General features: G+C 38.2%; 2 protein-coding genes across 2 annotated transcripts; both read right to left on the bottom strand.

Annotated features, from left to right (window-relative positions):
* Window positions 1–248: 248 nt before the first annotated feature.
* Window positions 249–5995, bottom strand: LOC145774063 (tubulin-specific chaperone D-like). Its single transcript, XM_082585210.1, has one exon. The coding sequence runs from the start codon at window positions 5955–5957 to the stop codon at window positions 2400–2402; it is 3558 nt and encodes a 1185-aa protein (XP_082441336.1). The 5' UTR covers window positions 5958–5995; the 3' UTR covers window positions 249–2399.
* A 7347-nt stretch (window positions 5996–13342) lies between these two features.
* Window positions 13343–14919, bottom strand: LOC145774806 (THAP domain-containing protein 2-like). Its single transcript, XM_082586119.1, has 2 exons — window positions 14667–14919; window positions 13343–14377 (listed from the first exon to the last, which is right to left on the bottom strand). The coding sequence occupies exons 1-2, from the start codon at window positions 14792–14794 to the stop codon at window positions 14170–14172; spliced, it is 336 nt and encodes a 111-aa protein (XP_082442245.1). The 5' UTR covers window positions 14795–14919; the 3' UTR covers window positions 13343–14169.
* Window positions 14920–24427: the final 9508 nt, after the last annotated feature.

Genomic DNA, 24427 nt, shown 5'->3' with positions numbered 1-24427 from the left:
GGCCATGGCCCAGCTGGTTCTCGGGCGGGGATCTGAATACTTGGCGAAGTGGAGATGTGCTGCTTGACCATTGTTCACACCATGCCGCGTGGCACCACTGTTTGCTAGGGCTTCCACAAGAGGCTGCCAGAAGGTCTTGTGCAGCGCGTACAAATGGCTTTCTTGATTTTAACCGAGCTGCTTAAAATCTTGGATTATTAGTCAACATTAACTCGTTACCTTTGCATTGGCGTATCCAAATAATTACACACATGAAATCAACTTTATTCAGTTCGAATTACATTTGTGCAACTATTCCAAGACAGAATAAAAACATTACAGTGCTTTCATAGCGACAATTCGCATACACTACAATTCACACATTCAAATAGCATGAGAAAGGGCGCTACAAAAGTATATGCAAAAGAAAAATGCTACCGGTACCGAATGTAGTTTTCGATACTAGCACTAGTTGCAACGTTCATCTGATGAAAGTGGAAATAAGAGCAACGACAAACAAATAGATTTATTGGTTCACTGACGTTTCATACACCATGATAATGCGCATCCTCAGAGTGAATAGCATACAAAATAGAATTTGCAAAGTTGTATACTGCAAAGTGGTTGAAGGCAAGAAAAAACAATGAAACAGTACATAGCTTTCTAAATTTTATTTTGTATGTTATACGCTCTGAGAATAGGCGTTGTCATGGTGTGCGAAACGTCAGTGAAGCAATGAATCAACCTGTTTATAGTTGCTTTTACTTTCACGTTCATCAGATGAACGTTGCAACTAGTGCCAGAAACGATATTGCCGTGATGAACACCCAAACTTTTCAGTATTCAGAATGTAGTTTCTGTTATTGTTGACCACGAATCGACCTTCCGAAGTAAAAAAAAATTCCTCACATAGTCACACTCCGGACAGCAAATCAGTCGTTTTTTACAATGATTCAACGTCTGCAGGCGACTGATTTGCTGCCTGGGACATTGTCTAATTTTTATCATTCATATTTGCAAAGTATTGTACGAAGGGCAGAACTCGGTTGGTTGATTGCAGCGCGGTAAAAAAAAAACTCCTCACAATTGTGATGCATCACTTTCACCGCGTGAACGTTTTCAGTTGGGCGTACGACTGTTCTTTCCACATCTAATAAAAACCTTGTCTTTGAACCATTAAAATGAAAGATTTATAAGATAACCCTCCTGCGACCAGAGTCTGAATTACTTCCCTTGACCATAAAGTGGAACACTGGGGCAGGTCCAAGGAAGCATTACAAAATAATTTCTTTATGACAAATAATAAAAAAGTGTCAGCCAACCACGAGATATCTCGTTTTCCAATCACCAGATATCTTCTTTGAAACAAATTTTAAAGCAATAGGAATAATGCCATACACAAATAGATTCCGGTAGTACAAATCAAAAGAAGTTAACCAATAATTATGATACAGCCATAGGCTCAAGTAACTTAAAATAGGACTGAAAACATACCTGTAGCAATTGAGCACGTTTTTATTTGACATACGGAGCAACAATACATTTCACAGCTGGTTATTCAAAGAACTTTTACATATCTTGTTTTAGAAATAACACAAAAGTGGTTGAAAGCAAAAGACCAAGAATTCAAGTCGAAATCAGCAAAGTTAATTAATCAGCAGTCGAATCCTACTGTATTTGAAAGCATACAAGGTACAAATGATCTATAGGTGAGAATGTTCATCAATTTTTCAAACTGACCTTGCGGTAGCCAAAGTTGATAAGCTATAAATGTTAAGAGAGTAAAAAGTGATTGCAGAACTACACAGGTGGATGTTGAAATTTCATACGATTTCCTTGCAGCGTTGTAAGAACCGACATTAATTTTACAATTTAGGTAGAGAAGTAACTTTTTTAAACCATGAACAGACGTAACTCAGCAACAACACAACATTAACATGTAGTGTTGTTATTGAGCTACGTCTGTTTATGACATTAATTTTGACGACAAATGTCAGATCGGAGTGAAATAGCAAAAAAATGGCACTATGTTTGATATTTGAACAACCTTAAGCTGCGTTGAACAACCTTGCAAAATCACATGCGTGCAGAAAAAACTGAATTTAATGAAAGCAAACGAGTAATTTATGTACTTTTATCTGTTGAAGCACGAACGTAGGCTACTCAGAAAGCGGTGAATTTTAACCAGGACAGATAACCTAATCAGCTCAGCTTTGAACCGTCTGTGTTGCAGTACAGTACTTATGCTATTTTAAATGTTAATGCAAATAGCTCTTTACTAACACGAAAGTGCTTTCAACAACATAGATTTTACATACGACACATTGATCGCCGAAAAAAGTATGAAGTACACAGAGCTTGGCTTCTTTTAGTAAAAAATTAACATAAAGAGAATAGCAACTTAAACTGAGACAATTTTTTTAATTTGCTTTGGCGATTTTGATCAGTTTTGGTGTTGGTACACCAAAGCAAGGACAAAGTTCATTGCGAAGAGGTCGAAGTTCATCGACAGGTTGATCCCATTCGACCTCTGTGAGGTTCCTCACAGCAACTTCCATGTCCTCTTCTCTAACCAAAAGATCGTCGTAGGTAATTACGAGCTCATACAACTGCTCTGCAGTGGTACGTCGCACAATGGGAAATCTTTGACAAAGAAATATCATCAGTTGGTACAAGACAGACTGACGAAACTGCGATCGTGTGAACTGCATGAATCCACTCAACACTGAAACACCGATCAAAATTTTCTGAGCATCTCTGCATTTTGAAAGTTCTTCTTTGACAAGCGAAAGCAAAGAATTTTGGAATTCCACGGCACTGCTGTCGTTGTCATCTGCTTCAAACAAGAGACGAAAGCTGTCTTTAACCAAGAGCTGTTGAAGAGTTTTTAAAAGGGGTATGGAAACTCGGTCATTTTTCAGAAATTGTCGAAACACGGCAACAAAATCTGAACAAAATTGATCGATTTTCTGTCTGTCGTTGGCTATGCTATCCATGTAGGTGAATAGAGCATCACCACTTGCCTCAGCCAGTGACTGAGTGAGATCTCCGACAGAAACAATAAAGCCAAGAACTACACCACGTGAATACACAGGTTCTCCTAACAGTTTGCTTAGTTTATCAAATAAGTGGATCATTGCAAAAGTGTTGTTTGTAGTTGGGAATGCTTTTAAGAGTTGCTCCTTGCAAGGTATATGGGGAACCTTGGAGTTGTGCAATAAATCGACCAAAACAGACACAGCAAGATCTCGAACTTTATGGATTTTCTCACATGCTTGTTGAATTACTCCATTCATTAACTTTGAAATGGTGGATGGGTCCAAGAGTGCAGGTTTGATGTTAGCTAACATTGCTGTGGTGCTTCCCAATGCTTTTAATGCAGAGCTGCGAACAAGCGACCCAATATCACCCTGTCTGTTGCGAGTATAGTCTTCTAAGCCCAAAAAAAGAGCGTTGAAAATCATTTCCACGTTATCCTGGCAAATGCCAGAGTTCATCTCTCCGTCTTCAACCACGCCTACTGTTTGACAAACTTTTGACAAAGCGTAGATTGCATCACGCCGTGACTCAGAAAAGTACGTTTCGCTTTTGTCTGAAATTCTTGAAGCTTTGAATAGGCTGTGGCAAACTTTCATGAAGCAAGTTTGAAGTACAGGCTTAGGCAGTGACGCAATGGCATGCGCGTAACCGCACCTTTGCCGTTCGACAGAACTTGACAAATGTGACAAATACAGTTCCACCGCTTCGTTGCTTGCAGTTTTTTTGTCTGAGGCCAAACTTGCAAAAGGATCGGAGACAAGTGTCACTTGGTTAATAGAAGATAATGCGCTGATAGCAGTTGTACAAATTTCTTCAGCATTGGTGAAAGTGTGAAGGTTTGACAGAGTATCATGCACCAATTCCAGCCAGCAGTCATTCGTGCGACGTGGAACTGATATGATTTCAGTACATTGAGATATTCTAGCTATTAAATGACAAGCTGCAATGCGCATCAATTCACCTCCGAAACCTCGGAATAACTTTGCATCAACAAGTCGGTTGACAATGCGAAGAATTTCCTTCAGAAAGGGATTCTTTGAGATCAAACCTTGGCGGCCATTGTCTCTTTCAACTTCATAAAGAGAATGGACTACTTCTGCGACGATGAGAATACTTCCATGTCGTGTGACAAGATCCATACCAGTGCAAAGAGGTACAAGAGTCTGAAAAACATCGGATGCCACGAAGTCTACCTTAAGTTTTGTCAATTTGTGCATAGACTGAGCAGCCAGCCAACGGATGCTGCTGTCCCAATGATCACGCTTTGTGTTGGTTAAATGTTCAATCAAGGCATTGGTATACTCTTTGTACTTACCAATAAAAGGACTGAGAGTTAGGTATGTATTAGTGCGATTACTGACAGCAAAGTAATCTGCCATGGTTAAAATATCGATGCCATGTGGAAAATACCCTTGACGTCCAACATTTTCTTGAAAAGCAGCGGAAGCAGCCCTTCTGCAATTTACTTCCCGATCGAACACAGTAGTAATCAGTAAAGTTTGAGCAATATCCTCTACGTGGCCACTTAACGCTTCTGGTTCATATGCACGTGCAAAAGACCAAGCAAGATAGCAAGCCGCATCACGTACATGAGCACCAACACTGCAAGCACCACGGCGTTCATCATACGTTAAGGCTTTGAGCAATATAGGAACCACATCATTTAAACGTTCTGGAAGCAAAAGACCACGTCGCCCTAACTCAGCTAATGCAAGTGACCCTCCATGCCAAGCACTGTCAGACTCCAAAATTGAAAAGTTTTCCAGCACAGATTGAACAACTTCATCAGCGAGCTCTTTTGGAAGTCTTCCAGTGATGCGTCCAACTCCTTTGGCAGCCGACCAGCGAACAACTGTGTCTTTATCCTTCAAGCTGTTTAGAACTATTTCCAAGACGTTCTCAACTTCTTCAGGAATGTCATAGCTTTCATCATCATCAACAATCATTTGCGAATCGAGGTTTGTATTTTCTGCCCCTTGCTTGAGGGCTTTATCCAATGACCGATTTCCTCGTTGATACCGCCATGCAGCCAAGCGTGGTTTCAAAAGTGTCATTCCTACTCTTTGCGTCAATTTGACATTTAATTTTCTAAGAACCAAGTTTTTTACCTCCAAAATATTTGCTTCTTGAATACGTTCAAGAAGAGGAGCACAATACTCGAGCAAATCATCTCTTTTTCCTTGTTTAAACAACAACGCCAAGGCTGAAAGGCAACCTTTCATCACAGTGATCCCTTTGAGGAATTCTGGATCAGAATCGCTAATATTAACCAAACACCAATCAATAAATGGTGCTAGATGTTCTTTGTGGATGTCGGGGCGTGTCAGGAACTTTGAGAGGAGTACAGCAGCTGCCTCTTGACAAGTATCTGAAGATGTTAAAAGATAATCCTTTCCAAAGTTGAGGATGCGTCGAATCATGGGATCTTTTTTAGTAGCATCACCATCACCATATGCATCAAAACGTACCATATCAAAAGGGATCAAGCAAATCATAGACAGCCATAAAATAAGCATGTAACGAGTTTCCCAGTTTTCTTGGTCGTTCATGTTTTGCTTGGAGAGCAAATTCATTATGGGCTCAAGATCTGCTACTTCATGTGGAAATTTTTTTACTATTATTTTAGGCCCTCTTAACTTTGTAACCAAATACAGGTATTTGAATGCACAATGCAACTCTTCAACTGGGGTTGATTGATTCTGAATAATCTGCAATAACATTCCTAAAATCTTATCCATGTGGGGATCTATCAGATGTGGCTGTTGAAGATACTTATCAACTATCTCTGTAAATTTTTCATCAGACTTTTCTTTAGATGTTAGATTATACACAACATTGGGAATGTTAGTAATCAGTTCACTAACTTCGTTAATTTCACGAAAATGATCCAACGTCGTTCCTTCAGTTAATCCTTCATCTACCTCCTCAAACTGGTCCATACTATCAACAGCAGTTGTATTTTGTTACATAAAATGAATAATCTGTAGAATATAACATGTCATCAAACATTTGATATTAATATAGAATCCAATATGGAATTTAAGCAAATTTTCTGACTGGAACTGCCGGACTTCACATGGTCAACTAGACATGGGATTATATGACCATGACCACCATAGCACACACTTGTTGAAATGCAAAAGTTTGATATAATTAAATATAATAAAATGCAAGCAATTAAACAACCAATAAACTTTTACACAGCTGTGACCTGTGAGTTACTTGCACTAAGTTCGATCAATGATGGCTTACTTAAATATTGAAAAAAGATCATACATAGCCGTCATTTTTTACTGAATGAAGCTCATTCCAAAAAACTGGCCTGCCGCATCCATGGTAGACCTGGTAGGGAGGAGCGGCATGTTTTTGAAGTGGCAATGCACCCGGGAAAGAGGTCCACCAGGTTAAGTTGCAGCAGCCAGGTTGGGGAGTCGAGATACTTATAGAAAGAGAGCATGGATCAAAAACTTTGTAGAACCCATCTGCAAAATTTAGACACGCATAGACTATACACTGTATAGTATACAGTATAGCTTGAACAGTTTCGCGTTCTGAGAAACTCAATCCAAACTTATTGCAGCGAGTTTGATTTCTGTCCTTGAAGTAGGCTATGTTGTTTAAGCACACACTCAAAGAGTTGAACCATCGTTTCCCCTTGTTTTTGAAGTTTTGTTTCTTGTTTTTTATTCCACCTACTTGGTTTTGAAGAACTGACTACTACAAATACCAAAGTTACTATTGCAATAACGGCGTACGTGATTGAAAGATGAATAAGCACTCTGCTTTACAACATCTCATATAATATTATTATAAAACATAACAATATAAAGGATGGCGATTCTGGGGTACAAGTGTTCGCCCTGGTAAAAGTTACCATGACGTCATAGACAAGAATTGACCAAACATATAATAATAATAATAATATATGAGATGTTGTAAAGCAGAGTGCTTATTCATCTTTCAATCACGTACAGTAAACAACTAATAAAGATAATAACAGTATTAAGATTAACAGAGGTAACAACAGTGATACACAAGCAAAAGTAAACAACTATACAGTATAAGGTAAAAAGACACACAATTGTACTAAAGCAATATTGGTATGCATCAATTAGGCAGTGACTACTGGAATGCCTAATGCTAACAGTGTAATTGAACACTAGTGTTGGTACAGTAATAACAGTAGGCTACACAATCACAACAATAAATAGTACACTACAGTATTAGATATTGGCAACAACAGTATAAATAGAAGGTAACATTAAAAATTTTGGAAACAAAACTTACTGTGGTAAGCTTACACAAAACACAACATAAAAATTAGAAACATTGTGGGGTGTACACAATATCCCGGTTTTGGAAAAATTTATCTAATGAAGCTTTAAACGAATTTACACTTGGCGAAGTAACCACATGTTCAGGGAGACTGTTCCACCCATTGATCACACGGCAAGTAAAAAAGTTACCAAATTTTCTGGTCTTGGGCCTTGGCTTTTCCAGCTTAAGGCTGTGTCCTCTTGTAGCAATGTTTTTCAGGTCCAGTGTGAATAGATTGTTGACATTGACATCATACAAGCCATGCATGTATTTAAATGTTTCAATGAGGTCACCTCAGAGTTTTCTGTGTTCTATAGTGGGCAGACCAAGTTTTTTCAGCCTTTCTGCATAGGTTAGTTCTCGAAATCCAAACACAAGTTTTGTGGCTCTTCGTTGAACTGCTTCTACTTTTACAATTTGATGTTTGAAATTTGGCCACCAGATGATGTTGTTGTATTCCAATATTGTTCTGACTAGCATTTTGTATAGAAGGAGAAACATATTTACATCAAGAAAAGTAAAGGTTCTTTTTATGACACCAACGATACAATTTGGCTTAGATACCATCTTGTCAATGTGAGATGAGAAGGATAGATTGTTATCAAATATCACTCCAAGGTCCTTTTCCTCACTCACACTTTTTAAAACAACTTTTTCTCCACTTTCTGTAACCATATTATACTGTAATTTCATGTGTTGATGTTCTTTTCCAACTCTGAGGAAGCAACACTTGTCGGGATGAAACTTTAGTTTCCATACTTTTGACCATTTTGTAAGAAGATTCAAGTCAGTTTGTAAGGCTTCCAAATCAGTATGGTCTCGAATTCTCTTACACATCTTAGTGTCATCAGCAAACAGTTTAACCGAACTCTTCAAACCAAGAGGCAAATCATTAATAATATAGATTATGAATAGCAATGGGCCCAAGACATTGCCCTGAGGGACTCCACTTGTCACATTAGACCAGTCAGAAAACTCATTGTGAATTGTTACTCTGTGTCTACGATTCTGTAGAAAAGAGTCGAGCCATTTCAGAACATTGTCATGGAGTTTGAAAGCTTTCAGTTTTAACATCAATCTTTAGTGGGGAACCGTATCAAAGGCCTTCATAATATCCATAAAAATCACATCAGTGCAGCCACCTTCATCCATAGCTTTCACCCAATTGGCAACAGACTCCAGGTGCTGTGTCAAGCAAGACCTCCTCCGCATGAAACCATGTTGATTCTCTGATATTAAGGAATTTTTTTGCCAAGTGTTCAGTCATTCTTTCTCTCAAAATGGTTTCAAGCATCTTACAAGGAATCGATGTCAAGCTGATAGGCCTATAGTTAAGTGCCAAATGTCGGTCACCTTTTTTGAACACTGGAGTTACATTGGCAAGTTTCCAGACTTGAGGAGTTGTCCTGTATCAAGAGAAAGCTGAAACATTTTCTGAAATGGGGACAGTAGTTGACTGGTGGCTTCTTTTAGGAGCCGAGGATGCATTTCATCAGGTCCACTTGACTTCGACACATTCAGATTCTTAAAGCAGTCTTCGACTTCTTTCATTGAAACTTGGGGTTGACTCATGGTATATGGGACTTTCAGTACATTGTATTCTGGCAGCGGGCCATCATCTTCGACGGTGAAAACGGATGAGAAAGCTTTGCACAATGCATTTGCTTTCCCTTGATCATGAGTTTCCAGTCCATGTTCAGTTGATATGTCTGCCACATTTTCCCGAAATCTGGTCTTGCTTTTTACATAGTTCCAAAATTGCTTTCGTTCAGAGGAGAGTTTAGTTTAAGGCGAAACTACTTTACCTTTGCTTTACTGTTCACACTTCAACCCATGTGTCTTGGTCGATTCCTGTCTATGACATCATGGTATTTTTTACCAGGGCAGAGACTTTTACACCAGCTCGACTTGTACACCTCTCGTTGACTCGCTGTCATTATGGAAACATGTGCATTGTGCAACTTTTGCATTGTGTGATGTGTATACTAATTATACTAGTACTTGCATATTTCAAAACATGTACTATGTTCAAGTACATGTTTTTTCTTGTTTCTGACATGTGTTTATGTTCAAGTACATGTTTACATCTGCTTGTTTCTGACAAATAAGGCAGTGGCTATTTGACCGGCGCCGGTCTTTGAATCTTAAACACTATTTGACCGGTCATGACGTCACTATATAGGCATTTTTTTCTTTTCACTTTCAAAGCAAAAGACAAGAAGAATGCCTATATATAATAAGTTCTAAATTCAACACTTACGTTCAACTGATTCTGTGGCGCGTAGGATACGCATCGGGCTGGCGTTCCAGACGGAGTGAGTTCGATACTACGCGGAAGCGTTTTTTTTTTTTAATTTTAACTAAATTTTGACCCGAATTGACTCAATCGTTAGGTTTCTGCATTTTTGTGGTCAATTTTTAATTTGAGTAGCCTACAGCCCAATTTTTTATGTTATTTATTTAATGAGTAATAAAGTTAGAGTTTTTTAATTTTCTTGAATTTAAGAATTTCTCTGGATAATTTTCCGTTTGTCATAAGAGGATGTGACCGTGTTTGCCGAACGACGCAATTTAAGAGAGAAATTCAAATTACCCAGAGAAATTCTCAAATAACAGAAAATTGAAAACTCTAACTTTATTACTTAAGTTTATTTTTTAACTTTCTTCAATTTAAAAATTTCTCTGGATAATTTTCCATTTGTTATAAGAGGATGTGACCGTGACTCTAACTTTATCACTCATAGTTGAAAAAAATATAAAAAAATTAGGCTGTAGGCTACTCAAATTAAAAATTAACCACAAAAATGTAGCAGCCTAACGATTGAGTCAATTCGGGTCAAAATTTAGTTAAAAATTAAAAATAAAGGAACGCTTTCGCGTGGTTTCGAACTCATTCTCTCTGGAGCACCAGCCGGAGACTTATCCTTCGTGCCACCTAATCAGTTGAACATAATTGCCGAATTTAGAACTTATATAGGCACCCTTCTCAACTTTTGCTTTGAAAAAGAAAAAGAAAAAAAATGCCTATACAGTGACGTCATGACTGGTCAAATAGTGTTTCAGATTCAAAGACCGGCGCCGGTCAAATAGCCACTGCTGACAAATAAACCATTGATTGACTGACTTGCTAACGTGCAAACTGGAGGCTGATGTAATTTCAATTTTGAATTGTAAGCTAAATTAATTTATATGCCTTTGCAGTGATAGTTCTGAGAATCCAAATTGCCACAGTGTGACTATGATCATTGAATCACCAAATCACAGCAAAACCTCCTCTAATTTTAGTTATGTTTAAAAAATTACAAATATTTCCCATTACAAGTGTTGCAGGGCTCTCACAAATAAAAATCAGAAAATCCCTACAGCTATGTCAAAAAATCCCTAGATGGCATGAAAAATCCCTAAACATACCGGTAATTAGCGCATAATATTGGATTTCGAATGAAATGTAGCCCACCGTATTTCCTTTCATTCAATCGTTTCAACACCATTTTCAATTTGGCATGCATATGATGCACAGTTGCACACAAATGTATATCATATGACAGCTACACTTCACTGTCACAACATCAGGATAGTCTTTAACAAAGCAACTACACTGTTGTTTGTTGCTGCCAAACATTAAGCCTACATTAGTAAAGTGTCAGATGAGTATCTGACAACGTTGCACATTGGTATGCCTTTGTCATTCAGTGACTGCTTGATTGCACTATATGCCTTCTGCTGTGACATTATTAACTTCTACAAGCTCAAGGAACTGGGTTTTAACACACATAGCTTCGACATCGCAAGACTACAACAATGCCCAGTTGTTTTGCGGATGAACAGTTGAACACCCATAGTTTCATCTGGTATGATGCTGAATTTTGTCTTTATTAACGTACATATCAGTTTCTTAGCATAAAATAAACCAGTTCCTTGCCTCACAACACTGGTGCACTTAGTGGCATTAAGGTTGACTCGCGATGAGGCAACTTTTTCTGCTGAGTTAGTAGGGACTCTTGCTATTAAAATGCATTCCTTTTTTACAGAAAAAAAATGATTGATTGATATAAATTCATGCAGAAACACTGCCTCCAGGTTTTAAATAGGCTGAACAGTTTCAGTTACTCTTTAAAATTCCAAATAAACAGAAACAAGTTGGCTAGCATAATCAAAACCTGTTCTTTTTTTAAACCTGTTTTTTTTTTTGCCTGGTGTAGTGGTGCTGCTGGTCAACCCTGGGCCACTGGTCTAAAAGCAAATTGTAAGGTATCTATCTGGTGTACCGGTACCGTACTGGTGTAGTGGCGAAAAAGGAAACAAAGAGGCCACTGACCACACAGAAACAAGTCACGGTGACGTGATTTCAGAAATCAACTTAATATCACATAAAATGAAAAAAAACAGAATTTACTGGTTAGCAAATTATACAATACGATTTGCAAGAAATTGCAAAAAATTCCTAGATCATCAAAATACCTAGATTTGTCCCTAAAACAGGCTAAGCTAAAAGTTCCAACTTGGAACTAAATCCCTAAAAGTGGGTAACAACTAGAAAGTCCCAGACGCCTTCGCCTCTCTGTTCAAATGTCGTATACAGTTTTACATGTCCGTCCGTGTGATTCGGCATTGACATACATCGGTATGTCCACCAGACATTTGACCACGAGAGTACGGGAGCATCTGAACTTTAGAGACTTAAAGAATAGTGCCATCAAAGACCATATCATGGAGTGTTCTTTTTGCACAGATCAAAAATTCTCTGCTGACTCATTTAAAATTTTACGCAAAGGCAAATCCCAATTTGACACAAAAATTCAGGAAGCGCTATTAATCAAACGCTACAACCCAAATTTAAACAAACAATTATTTGCTGGCGGCGCGTCCATTCTACTAAACATTTACTAAGTTAGATGGATCACGTTCCCTGTGGTGCTAATTCGTTTGTAATCATGTGGTTGCCTTTTTCTAATGTAATTTTGTTTTCCGTCCGTCTGTTTGTTTTCCACACTATTGCTTTTAACCGCTGCGTATTTCTTGATGCTTACAATTAGTTAGCTAGTTACCTTCAAGAAGTTGAAATTTATTGCATTTTATTAATATTTTCAGATTCCTGATGAGGGCTTAGGTTAAGCCGAAAACGTTTGAATGTTAAACTATTTGTAAATATGTAAAATATATACTGTTGTAATGCTCAACCCTGTGGTATTGTTGTGTCTTGCTTGTCTTTGGTATAAAAAAGCAAACTCTCTCCCGAAACTATAAAATAGTTAAAACATGGCACTCTCAAGTTTTTTAGCGCTAAAAGTAACTACTTTCAATTCTCTCATTTTCTCAAACCATCATTTTTCCCAATTAGTTTTTTTTTCAATTTTCTCTTTCGCCTGAGTTGTGTGATGTTCTGGTCCTTACCCAAGGCGGGTCCTTACCCTAAAAGTGGGTAGCCACTTTAACAAGTCGAAATTCTGCCACTGAAATTGACTAGAATGCAACCGCCAACCAATCAGAACATGTTATAAGAGGCTGCCGTCCAATTGTGATCCTTCTAGCACTCATCCAGAGAGCTAATGCTTGTTTTGAACATTATTTGGTAATTAAAGAAGAAAAAGAGCAATAGCAGTAGTGGGAATCGAACCCGCGTCAATGAAATGACTACTTTCTAGCCTTAACCCTAACCCTTAAGCCAACCAGCTGACAAAAAATCCATCACTTAATTTGCTTTCTATCATCTTCTTTTTGCCATTTTTTACGTCACTTAAACCGTAGCTTCTGATTGGTTGGCGGTTTCATTCTAATCAATTTCAGTGGCAGAATTTCGACTTGTTAAAGTGGCTACCACAGACATCTTATTATAACTAGACTGCGCTTCTCGTATTTCGATTGAAGAAATTGAAAAAAGGCGGCGGCCATTGTTAGTGTCTCAAACTCGCGTGAAAGCTGCGCTGTTAACAATAACATTTCTGAGCTGGTTGCGCTTCTGCAGAAAACTAACTTGTTAACTATAATTTAGAACTTTGGTGTAATAGAGGTTTTATTCATCTACGAAATGAATAAAAGCATGTGTTAAATTGCACAGAATTATACATACAGTCTATAATATAAAGCAAAAACACTGCGATGCGAGAGCACGTATACGATACACTGAATGCATCATTTCCAGCAGTTCAGCAGAACTCTTACCGTATTCAATTTGGCGTTACAGCTGAGCTGATGATTAGCCTATTGTAAAAATAGCAACAAACAGTTTATTACATCAAACCTAAGCGAATGATACGCTATAGTATAGCGGCTATAACGTCGGCCTATAGCTCAACAAAATCAAAACAAATTAAATATTCACCAATACTGATGTGATGTCGAAAGGAAGTGGTTTATTGGTGTTTCGCTCTTCTTAGAGCACATCAGACAGACTCAGGTTTCGAACCCAGACCTCCTGGTGTCTACAGCCAGACAAGTCTGATATTTTAACTACTCGGCCCCCCAATGTTCCATGTCTCAATGGTGGCAGATTAGGATTATGTCTGCTTAAACCCCTCTAGTCGACAGAGCTTATGCGATCTCATAGTAGCCTATATACCCAATTAAAATTCACAATATGTCACTCTACAAATAATTTTCTTTATTCGGAGTTATGTTTATGCGTCTTGCATAGCCTACAAGTCGCAATGCACATAGGCCTAAGCGTCTGCCTTCATTAAGCAGATACAAAATACAAGGTAGGCTATAGGTTATTTGAAAACTGGAACTAAATTCAAAAATAGCCTATCATTGGCCAACAGTGCGCATAATCATAATAATAATAGTCGTGTTTTTATTTAAGCTCATTGCGGCAGTTAACTTTTCGTACGTCTTTCAAATGATTGCCTTGTTCAAATGCTTTGGAAATGCCTTAAAACGAGTGGGGACAGCGTTGTCTCGTAAAGTCACTCGCTCACCACAGCGATACATGAACTCTTCCTTGAAATGATCAGAACAAATAAATGTGTGTTTAGAAGGTGTCCAATTGGCACGCTTGACGTTCGCAATCCATAATTTTCTTCGTTCTTCATTGGTTGGAAATCTAAGCAACGTAAAATAGCATGATACGTTATAGGCTAATGTAGTAGCTATAGGCTATATACTGAAAGCCCGATTTCACATTTGTTTTGTTTTTTTATAAGAAAAGCGCCACACTTTTTGTCCAAAATATAACAAAAAAAATCACAAAAATCTCCGCCTAGAAGGAAAAGAAATTAGTCAGTGTCAGTCCGAGGATAAAGATTCAAAACCAACCAACCAGTGTTATCGTTACAATAATAGTATTTTCTATTTTCTCATAGCTCGCTAAAAGTATCACAATATTTTCATACCTGTGAAATGAACGCGGAAATGTTCTCTTCGCAATTGATTCTTCATCCTCGCTGCATTTACTGCTACTCCTTTTATCATCTGAATTGTATTTTCTTCGTTTGCTACATCCATATGCACAGCACGCCATATCTAAAGTCCAGGGGTTTAAGGTTTTTATTAAAATTTTATTAACCCCAGAATTTGAAACACCAATTTTTGAACTAGCGTTTTTTTAGAATGAATAGATTTTTGAATTTGAAACGTAAGAATTATCGTAATTGTCATACTATACTATAGGCCTACTATATTATATGTAAAACTTGTTTGTGCGGAGGTATATAAAGCACTTTCAAAATAAAAAAAAAAGCAAGCAATTACGTAATTTAAAATTAACAAATTCCAACAATATGTTTGCGATTGTAGAACAGCAAAGGTGAAATCATACAAACATTTCGTCATAGAAGTGAATTGCGGAGATATTTATTAGTTGTTATTTCACAGCAACTTGAAACTGAAGCTATTTCTTTAAAAGTTATTGTTGACGAAATCACACGAATTTACGTCATAATGCAACGTTTTGCTACAACGGAGAAAATCGAAAGCCATCAATCTCTATTGAACAGAATCCTGGTAAAAGCTGCGGTTGTGTTGTTGCATAGAAAACTATTTGTTTTGTCAATTATTTGTTCACAACAATTTAGTTTTTTAAGAAACGCAAATATTATGGGAGAATTACATTTTGTAGAAAGTTAAGTTGTGTTCAGTCGTGTTCTCATTGCTTTAAGAATTGGCGCTCCAGTTGTTTCAGGAACGAGGAGGCGACTGATTCTTAACTAATTAATTCATCTACTTCTACTTGCTTTAAAGTATCAGGTTTGGTGGCCGTGCTTAACTACTGTATATTTATCGATTCATATACCGCAATATTAAATCCTTTCATGCACGTCTTAAACCATTATGGTTTTGCCACCTTTTCCTTTTGTTGGTTTTGTTCCTGTATTTCTTTTTCACAATATCATTTCTTTTGCATTCTGACAAGGAAAAATAAATTGAATTGAATTCAAAACAATGAAAATTCATTACGGGTCCCTACAAAAGCATTGGCAAACGCGCGGAATAGGTACACTAACAATGGCTGACGTCTGAACCCGCTTTCTTCAAAAATCGTAAACGAGAGAAGTGACGATGCGCGGTCTAGTTATAATAAGATGTCTATGGTGGCTACCCTAAAAGTGAGAGCACTGAAGTGTTACCAGATGCTTTTTAAATTTCCTGCACAAATGCCAAAATCCAATCAATCCATCAATGGTTCATTCACTAGAAACAGGAACAGTACCGTGCATGGTTGAAATACGCATTATTTGTATCACTTTCATTTTGCATTATTATTTATAATTGTGCATTATTATTATTACTATTTACAACACGTTTACATATTTTTTATGTACAGTAACTGAACACTTAACAAGTTTCATAGTTTGACTGTTTTGTTTACTGTGATCAACATCACTCAGTGATATAAAAAGCTTATTTTTTTAGTATAACTGACACTAATTCTATTCCAGATATGCTAGGCTACTAAGTTTCTGAATGGACTGTGTGCTTTCTTACCCATGGACAGTGGCGCCGGCAGGGGGGGGCAGGCGGGGCAGCTGCCCCCCCAATGTTTTGGGCATCATTTTTTTTTTTATTATTTGGATCCCAACCTCAAGTAAGTCAACTCAAGTTGCAAAGGGGGGGGGGTAAAAGCTCTCTCTTTAAAAAAAGTATGGAAAACCTTGATGACTAAATTGTACAGTACCGTAGATAAAAAGATTTTTGATACCTCACACTGCCATGACTTCTTCCGCGCGCATTTTGGCATTGGTTGCTTGCAGTGATTCTTTCACTAAAACAAAACGTTTTGTTTCAGCAGTTTTGAGTTGTTCGATTCTTAAGTTGTAAAGGAGACTCAATTTCTCCAATATTTATCATTTATTGAAAATTGAATGAGGCTGTTCACCAGGCATTAAATTAAATAATAGGAGATGTTCTACTGGTGCAAATTGATGTTCTACTTGTGATAGTTTAGCTCAATTTGCACCAGTAGAACATCTCCTATTATTTAATTTATCATTTATGTTTCTTCTTTAATCTCAGCAGAGTATAAAACTTGTAAAAGTTTTTCATCCATACGACGTCATAAATGAAATTATATCTCAAATCGGCGTAATGACGTGAAATCATCTAAACATTTTACCGAATAATAAATTAACAAATTCGATCGTCAAAAGTGGTTTGGTGGTGGTAAATATTACGTAATGAAAAAAAATGTGATAAGGGTGGAAGACAACGTCATGTATTTTCAATACAAATATGAAGTTTAAAATTTATTCTTTTGTTCATAGTCGTAATCCACCTTCAAAGCGGTACTACAAAGAACAATTTTCGATAAGGGGGGCATCAAGAATAAGTCGACATGACTTTTAACCCTTAGAAGGTTGGCCTCCTGGAGTCTTGCTCAGTTTGGGGGGGGGGAGGCTGTCAATTCTTCTTATGCTTTAAGAGTGATATCTCTGTTATTTTGGCACGGTTTCAAAATTTGGGATTCACTTTGTAAAACTATTCACGCTGAGCATATCTGAAAATTAAAACTATGTGAATTTGTGAACTGCTCATATACCGTACGTTGAAATGTTGAGGTCACTTATGAGTGTAATTTGTAGCGTGAGTTTACACATTATTTTTTGGTAGAGTAATGAAGAACGTGCATAGTAATGTTGTGATTAATTTTTTTTACATTATTTTACATACAGATCTTTCAATTTATAACCTTTATTCGCTCAAAATTTCAGCTCAATAGAGGTGAATAAAAGTTAGGAAAAGTCAAGAAATCTCGTAGTCGCAGCCTCAGTGGTTTTAGAGATACAACTGTTGACACAAAAAAGTTGAATTGACAGCCCCCCTCCCCAACCTTCAAAGGGTTTGCATTGAGTCAACAGATCTATGCCTTAAGGTTTACGTCAGCTCCGGAGATCAGTAAAATATAAGGTTGTCATCTTCAGTGCAACAAGACCATTGATTGATTGGTTTAGTGAGGATTCGTAGTCCCATTGCTTTCATTTTGAGTGACCATACTGATTTTCAATTTATTCCTACAAGACGTTACGTAATGAAAAAATTTATAACTAAGGTTGGAAGACATTACGTCATGTCTTTTCAATTCAAAATGAAGTTTAAAATTTATTCTTTTGTTCATAGTCGTAATCCTCCTTCAAAGCGGTAATACAAAGAACAATTTTCGATAAGGGGGGCATCAAGAATATGTCGGGCACAAAAAAGTTGAATTGACAGCCCCCCCCCCCCAACCTTCAAAGGGTTTGCATTGAGTCAACAGATCTATGCCTTAAGGTTTACGTCAGCTCCGGAGACCAGTAAAATATAAGGTTCCCATTATCGTGATTGTAAGCCACGGGAAATTTTTTCTCTAAAAAACAGATTCCCGGGAAGCTAAACATTTTTTCCAGCCCTGGTAGAAAACAAGAGAAATTAAATAATATACCACTGTCTTGCATGTCTTGCACCAGTGGCGTAGCCAAGGGAGGGGGGTTCGAGGGTTTCAACCTTTCAAATTGAATTTACGGAAGTTAATACATTGTTTACAAGAAAAGGTTTAGCCTATGATGTAATTTCTCGTCAAACTGTGCAAGGATGCAAGCCACCTGCAACTGCTGAGATCGCTTGTTCGATATGGATTAACATATCTAAACAGCTATTCGTTATACAAAACTTGAATATATCAGAAATAGCCTAAAACAGTGGTTCCCAATCTTTTGGTTTAGGTGACCCCCTTTAAAAAATTTCGTAGATAACGCGACCCCCACTTATATTCTTTCCTAAATGCAAGTATACTATTAATGATTCTGCGCTAAGAACAACGTTGCAGAGAACACACTGTGGCTTCTCAACACCATTGGTCAATAAAGAAGTAAAGCCAAGGTTAATGTAGCCTACTCTTCAACGTATTTTCGTTTTTTCTCCATGGAACGATGCTCCCTTTAACTATTTTTTTAGCAATCTCGAGTATTGACTGATCTTTGTTGTCTAATAGTTTCAATTTACATTTTTACAGTCACGCTTACTACATCACAGTGGACGCATACTGATGCAATAATGTTGTGCTACAAGCAATCCGAATGAAATGGCTAGCGGACCGGTACCTCGTCCTACTTACATTCACTTTTGTTGTTGCAACAACAGCTTCGCGACCCCCTATAAAATGCTCTGCGACCCCCTTGGGGGTGGCAAACCCCAGGTTGGGAACCACTAGCCTAAAGTAACTTCATTGTCTCAAAGCTTTTTGTTTGCCACTCATCAAGATGTATGACCTCTATGACGTTACATTTTCTAAACTTTGGGTTGACTTCAGAGCATAAAAGTTAGTGACTTCCCGGAATAAGATCGTTTTTTGAATCAACCAAGGAGAAAATTGATAAATAATAAAAATGTAATAATCTCGCAAAAAAAGCAATCAACCTATGTCTCTAAAACAAAGTTTGCCTAATTTTAAACGAAACTGCATTAAAAGAGCGAGTTTTGCCAATACCAAACATTCAAATATCTCAGTCTGGAATTAGCAACAAAAAAACATAGAGACTTAGCTTTATTTCCGAAAAATGCCGAAGAAAACATGATCTTATCTTTTTGCTATGCCACCGGACAGCACCATTTTACAGAAATATTCATACCAACAATTTTGTTGAAAATGCTCTCAGAATGCACCAAACTGAAAGTAATTTTTCAAAATTTTCTGCGGGAGGCCCCCCAGACCCCCCGTCGTTAAGTGTCGCCTTCGGCGAACACGCCATCGGGCTTCGCCCGCCGGCTGTCAACACCCCCCTTTCAAAATTTTTGACTGTGCTACTGTCTTGCACTGTCAATATTTTGCCCCCCCCCCAATGTTGAAGGTCTGGCGGCGCCACTGCCCATGGATGTATTTTTGTTGATTAGTTGGACATAGATGTAGGGCTCCCGTCAGTTGTGTGTTAGGATACTATTTAGATTACCTAGAGATTCTTTGGCTGGTTGATTTCATGGTTTTATTCGTGTTATTGTAGCCCATGGGCGCCGATCCCTATAGGATCGAGGACATGTCCCCACCATCTTTTTACATTACTTTTTATAACGTAAAAGGGAAAACAGGTGCAGCTGCTGTAAAAGCAGTGCTTGATAATAATAGGCTACTGGAAGCCTTGGAAGTAGCCATGAGTCAATTTGATTCAAATGTAGCAACAACTGCTAATCGGCTTTTGAAATCTTTTTCTCTTGGCGGGTCGAGTGTACTTGGGTTATTAGAGGCATTGTTTGTCATTTAGCGTCTGGAACGTTTTAACAAAGCCTTGCAAGGTTGCGGTTTGCGGGGAGGGTCGCTAGTCCTCACCTCACACCCGTTGGTCGACGTTGCCTTACATGCGAGATTTTTTTTTTGGGAGCTCCCGATGTTGGGGGTGCTCAGCGAAGGCAAGTCGACCCTTGTGTTCTGTCAGAGACAACTTAGGTTTGTGGTACGTAACGAAGTAAAGCAAAATCCCGAAAACGGATTTAGCTGCTTCGTGCCACAAGGTTGACTGACGTGCCTGCAGTGACGATCGGTGAAGGAAAGCAGTGCTGAGGCTACCTGAGCGAAAACTATGCAAAATATAATGACTGGATTCTAGGTTTAACTTCTTATTATTTATACCACGTCTATTTTAACTTGAAAATTACTGTTAAATAATATGAGATGTTCTACTGGTGCAAATTAAGCTAAACTATCACAAGATGTATGCAGTGACAATCTGCTTTTATTCCGACGTTTTGTCAATCAGACACGACTGATTTCTTCAGGGGGCTAGACCAGGTGGTGACTACCTGTCTAGCATGGCAAAACACAGGACATATTGCTGAAAACAACTAAACATGCAAAATGAAAATTCAACTTCTGGACAAAAACTTATCGCGCGCAAAGTTTGAAATAAGTTCGAAAAAAGGGGAGACTTAATTGTTAATCATCAACAAGAAACTTAAATAACAACAAGATAGGAGAGTGAACGGCATGAGTCATGAATCGAGTTTTGTACGCACTACTGCACAGTTTTACAATCAGCATGAAACCAATTTAAAAAAACGTCAAATAAGCACTTACAATAGTTTTTTGTAGATAGCAGGAAAGAAGATGCCATCATTGCGATTCATTCCATGAGGCTTTTGATTGATGAACCAACTTTCAGAAAACATTCGCTTTTTATAATCACTTTCAACTTTTAGAATTGCTCCAAGTTATTTTATGATCTGAAGTTATGGCATGCATGCAAGGAGCAGATTGTTTAATTTAATGCCTGGTGAACAGCCTCATTCAATTTTGAAAATTACTGTGTTCGTGACTAGAATTACTCGTAACGCTTGTGAGTAGTCTATGTCCTCACCAAACCGCATGTCTTGCCGATAAATGCCAATTAACGCAAACGCTCCTGTCAGAAACAACCACTGAGGTCCAGGGAAATCAACTTTCAAAGTTGCTTTACCCACGTTCAAAAACGTCAAAAAACGCCTTCGTTTTATCCAATCCTCACTCGTTTTGCAAAACGTCACCAGCTGCTTAGCCAATCAGATGTGTTATGGTTAGAGTTGCTTTCCCAGTGACGTCAATGCGTACAATCGCTAGACTATCTTGTCATGCGCACAGAATGGTCTCTCATCACGGTACACAGCACAGCATCATAAAGGCGAAAAGATTGTTGCTGTTTTTTTATGTCTCCTCGCCATGTACTTTAGCCTACTAGCTTTCATAATCATGCGTTTGCCCTTTTTACAGCGTTGATATAACGTTACTTCGCCAATGAACGTTCAGGTGCGGATGCAATATTTAGTTCGTTAAGCTTCTATACGCAGGAAGCAAACTTATCCAGCTTTTTGTACAAATTGTTTGCGGTTGTAATGTTTAGGCCTAAGTGTTAGTTTTTGTAGTGTAGGCCTAACTGAATATCTGAGAATGAACATTCATGACGAATTACATATTTAGACAACTATTATTCCATGTCTAACACTGGATTTTGGTCCTGCAACGTTAAAATTAAGATTGTTCATGACTTCTAAACATTAAATGGATGTATGATCACGACATAGGCGAAGCACAATTTGACAGATTTTTATTTTTGATTTGTTTTGGAAATGCTCTCAGAGCGCAACAAATTGGAAGTGTTTTTCAAAAATTTCTGGGGGAGGCTCCCCAGACCCCCCGATGGAAGTGTTGCCTTCGGCAACACGCCTTTGGGCTTCGCCCGATGGTTACGCCCTTCGTGCCTACTACCTTGCTGCAGCATATTTCCAAGTTTCTTTCCAACGGTTTAAGCCACCGAACGTCACTGCGTGGCTGGCATTCTTAAAGGTGCTGAACTCCGCCATCTACGTACGGTAGTGAAGAAGAATTTCATCGTCTCTTTGTAAATGCTGAGAAGCTAATGGAGGATCGCAACCTTGAGTCATTGAAACTGTCACGTCCCAAAAAGATCCAAAATTGTCTTCAGCATAGACATGGCCATGGTCAACCTCCTCAACTTCAAACACCAGAGACGAAATATCGGTCAGAGTATTTTGCAGTCATTGATGGCGCGCAGCAAAATCTCACTGACTATTTTAAGTCGATCGATCTTGATAGCACTACAAAAATTTACAAGAATCAGTCGTTAGTGGAAAGCTAAAATCACATGTGGTAGACCAGGGGTCACCAAACTTTTTTCTCTGAGGGCCGGATTGCTGCCAGATTAACCGTATCTGTTACTGCTTCCTTTTGGTGGCAAGAGTTACTGGCCGAGACCATCAGGTCTACGTCTCTTTTATTGCTAATTACTCCGTCGGCTTATATCAAATAACAACAGGAAAAGTATGCCGTTGGTCAAAAGCCTTATTGTCTATCACTTCAATCAATTTATTTCGCAAAATATATTCGTGATTGTGTATTTTAGGTAGAAAAGGTGATAAAGACTCGGTTTTTGACCTATTTTCGCCATTTTTTGGTCAAATTTCTCAGTTCACATTTTATTTTGAAAGTCTTCTTGCATTGAACACAAAATTTCATCAATTTTTTTTTCCGTTTCTGTGCAAACAGTATTCCATGCATTTTTTGCACTACAAATCAATTTGCGCAAATAACAAATTAACTTCCTAATTATTGTCTGCCAGCAAAGAATGACTCATATCGCGTCAGATCCCGACTTCCTACCCAGATAGCAAAATCGACATTGAATCAATGTAAAAATGACGGATTTTGCTGCCTGGGTACAGAATGGAATTTTAGCGCCGCCGACAAACACAAAATGAAACCGCACGCTAATAGTAACCTGTCAATCAAGCTATTAAATATCAGCAAATTTCTTGCATTTCATAACTGGCTGTGACAAAAGGTTTATTGTGAACTTTACAATTATCCGATACCAACATAATCGGGATTAAAAGTTGGGGCAAGAAAAAAAGTAAAAGTCAAGAAATCTCAGGTTTCTAGCGTCACTGCTTCTATGTGAAATTGCTGAATTAGCAGAAGGCGAGACCATAGGGTCTACGCCAGTAACAGGTACGGTTAACAGCTGCGGGCCGGATGCAAATAGCGAAAAGATAAACAACTATTTAGAATCTTCATTGACTTGAATTGAGCACAATAAATAACAAAGTCAGCGGTAGAATAGCAAATTTGTGATGAAAATCGAAAGGTTTCTGGAAAAGTTATCCCCTGCTGTGATACACTAGGCTACATGGCATATTCGTGCTTTTGAAAAAACATTTCATCTTTCCAAATTTGGCCTAGGCTGTCCCCATTTGTGGTGGCTTAATGATAAAAACAGAATACCAACATAGGCTGCCTGGTGGAAATATGTACAAATTCAACATACAACAACGAACTATAAGTCTATAACAACAAAAAAATTTAACAAAAAAGTCTCTATTACACAAAACGGCAAAGCCAAAGACGGTTGCTAATGCAGCACGTGGCGGGCCGGATAACATCAGTTTATGGTCCGGTTCCGGCCAGCGTACCGTAATTTGGTGACCTCTGTGGTAGACGATTATCCTGAGTTCCCTCACACAGACTCCCTTGCACAAGAACTATGCTTCTTTCGAAAGCAGTAGCTACAATGGAAAATCGGTGGAAGATTTTCGAATAATATTCAAGAAGATGCCATCCGCTGTTCGGCAAATGTTTCCGCAAGTGGAACTTTTTGTGCCACTTTTGCTCATTTCACCAGTCAGCTCGTGTGCAACTGAACGGTCATTTTCAACTTTGCTACCGTATCAAAACTTGGTTACGATCTACCTTGACACAGAAACGGCTAAATCATGCAATAACGGTTTGCCATGTGCACAACAAAGTTTTGAATTCGATCAACCTCCATGACCCCTCCAAGGACTTCGTTTTTAATTCGCCGGAGACTCGTTGTCGAGTGTTTGGAAGTCTGCTGTCCAATGCCGATGCTGACACGACAAATGAAGTATATGTAGGCCTACATCGCATTAGACTTAATGTATCTACTGTATTTGTTTGTTTGTCAGAACAGACCTCCAGACCTCCGATTCGGTATTAGTTATCACAACAAACTCGCAGCATCAGGCTAAAACAGATTGAACTCGCAGCATTAGGGAAAAACAAAAAAATGATCGTTAATATCTACATTGTGAAGTAAGCAACGATCATGCTGTTAAAAGTGAAACTCAATTTATTGTAGGCTACAGTAGGCCTATAACACGACTTAATTTGCCTTGTAGGGCTATG

The sequence above is a fragment of the Aplidium turbinatum genome, chromosome 7 (assembly GCF_918807975.1).
Source record: "Aplidium turbinatum chromosome 7, kaAplTurb1.1, whole genome shotgun sequence".
NCBI lineage: Eukaryota > Metazoa > Chordata > Ascidiacea > Aplousobranchia > Polyclinidae > Aplidium > Aplidium turbinatum.
The sequence above is the reverse complement of the archived record's forward strand: the minus strand, read 5'-3'. Positions and strand labels throughout refer to the sequence as shown.

Bases quoted from the DNA above. Each gene is read 5' to 3' on its own strand.
- LOC145774063 (XM_082585210.1), bottom strand. From the start codon at position 5,957: ATGGACCAGTTTGAGGAGGTAGATGAAGGATTAACTGAAGGAACGACG.
- LOC145774806 (XM_082586119.1), bottom strand. From the start codon at position 14,794: ATGGCGTGCTGTGCATATGGATGTAGCAAACGAAGAAAATACAATTCA. The intron at 14,378-14,666 runs GTATGAAAATAT...TACGTTGCTTAG, and splicing joins TTTCCGCGTTCATTTCACAG to ATTTCCAACCAATGAAGAAC.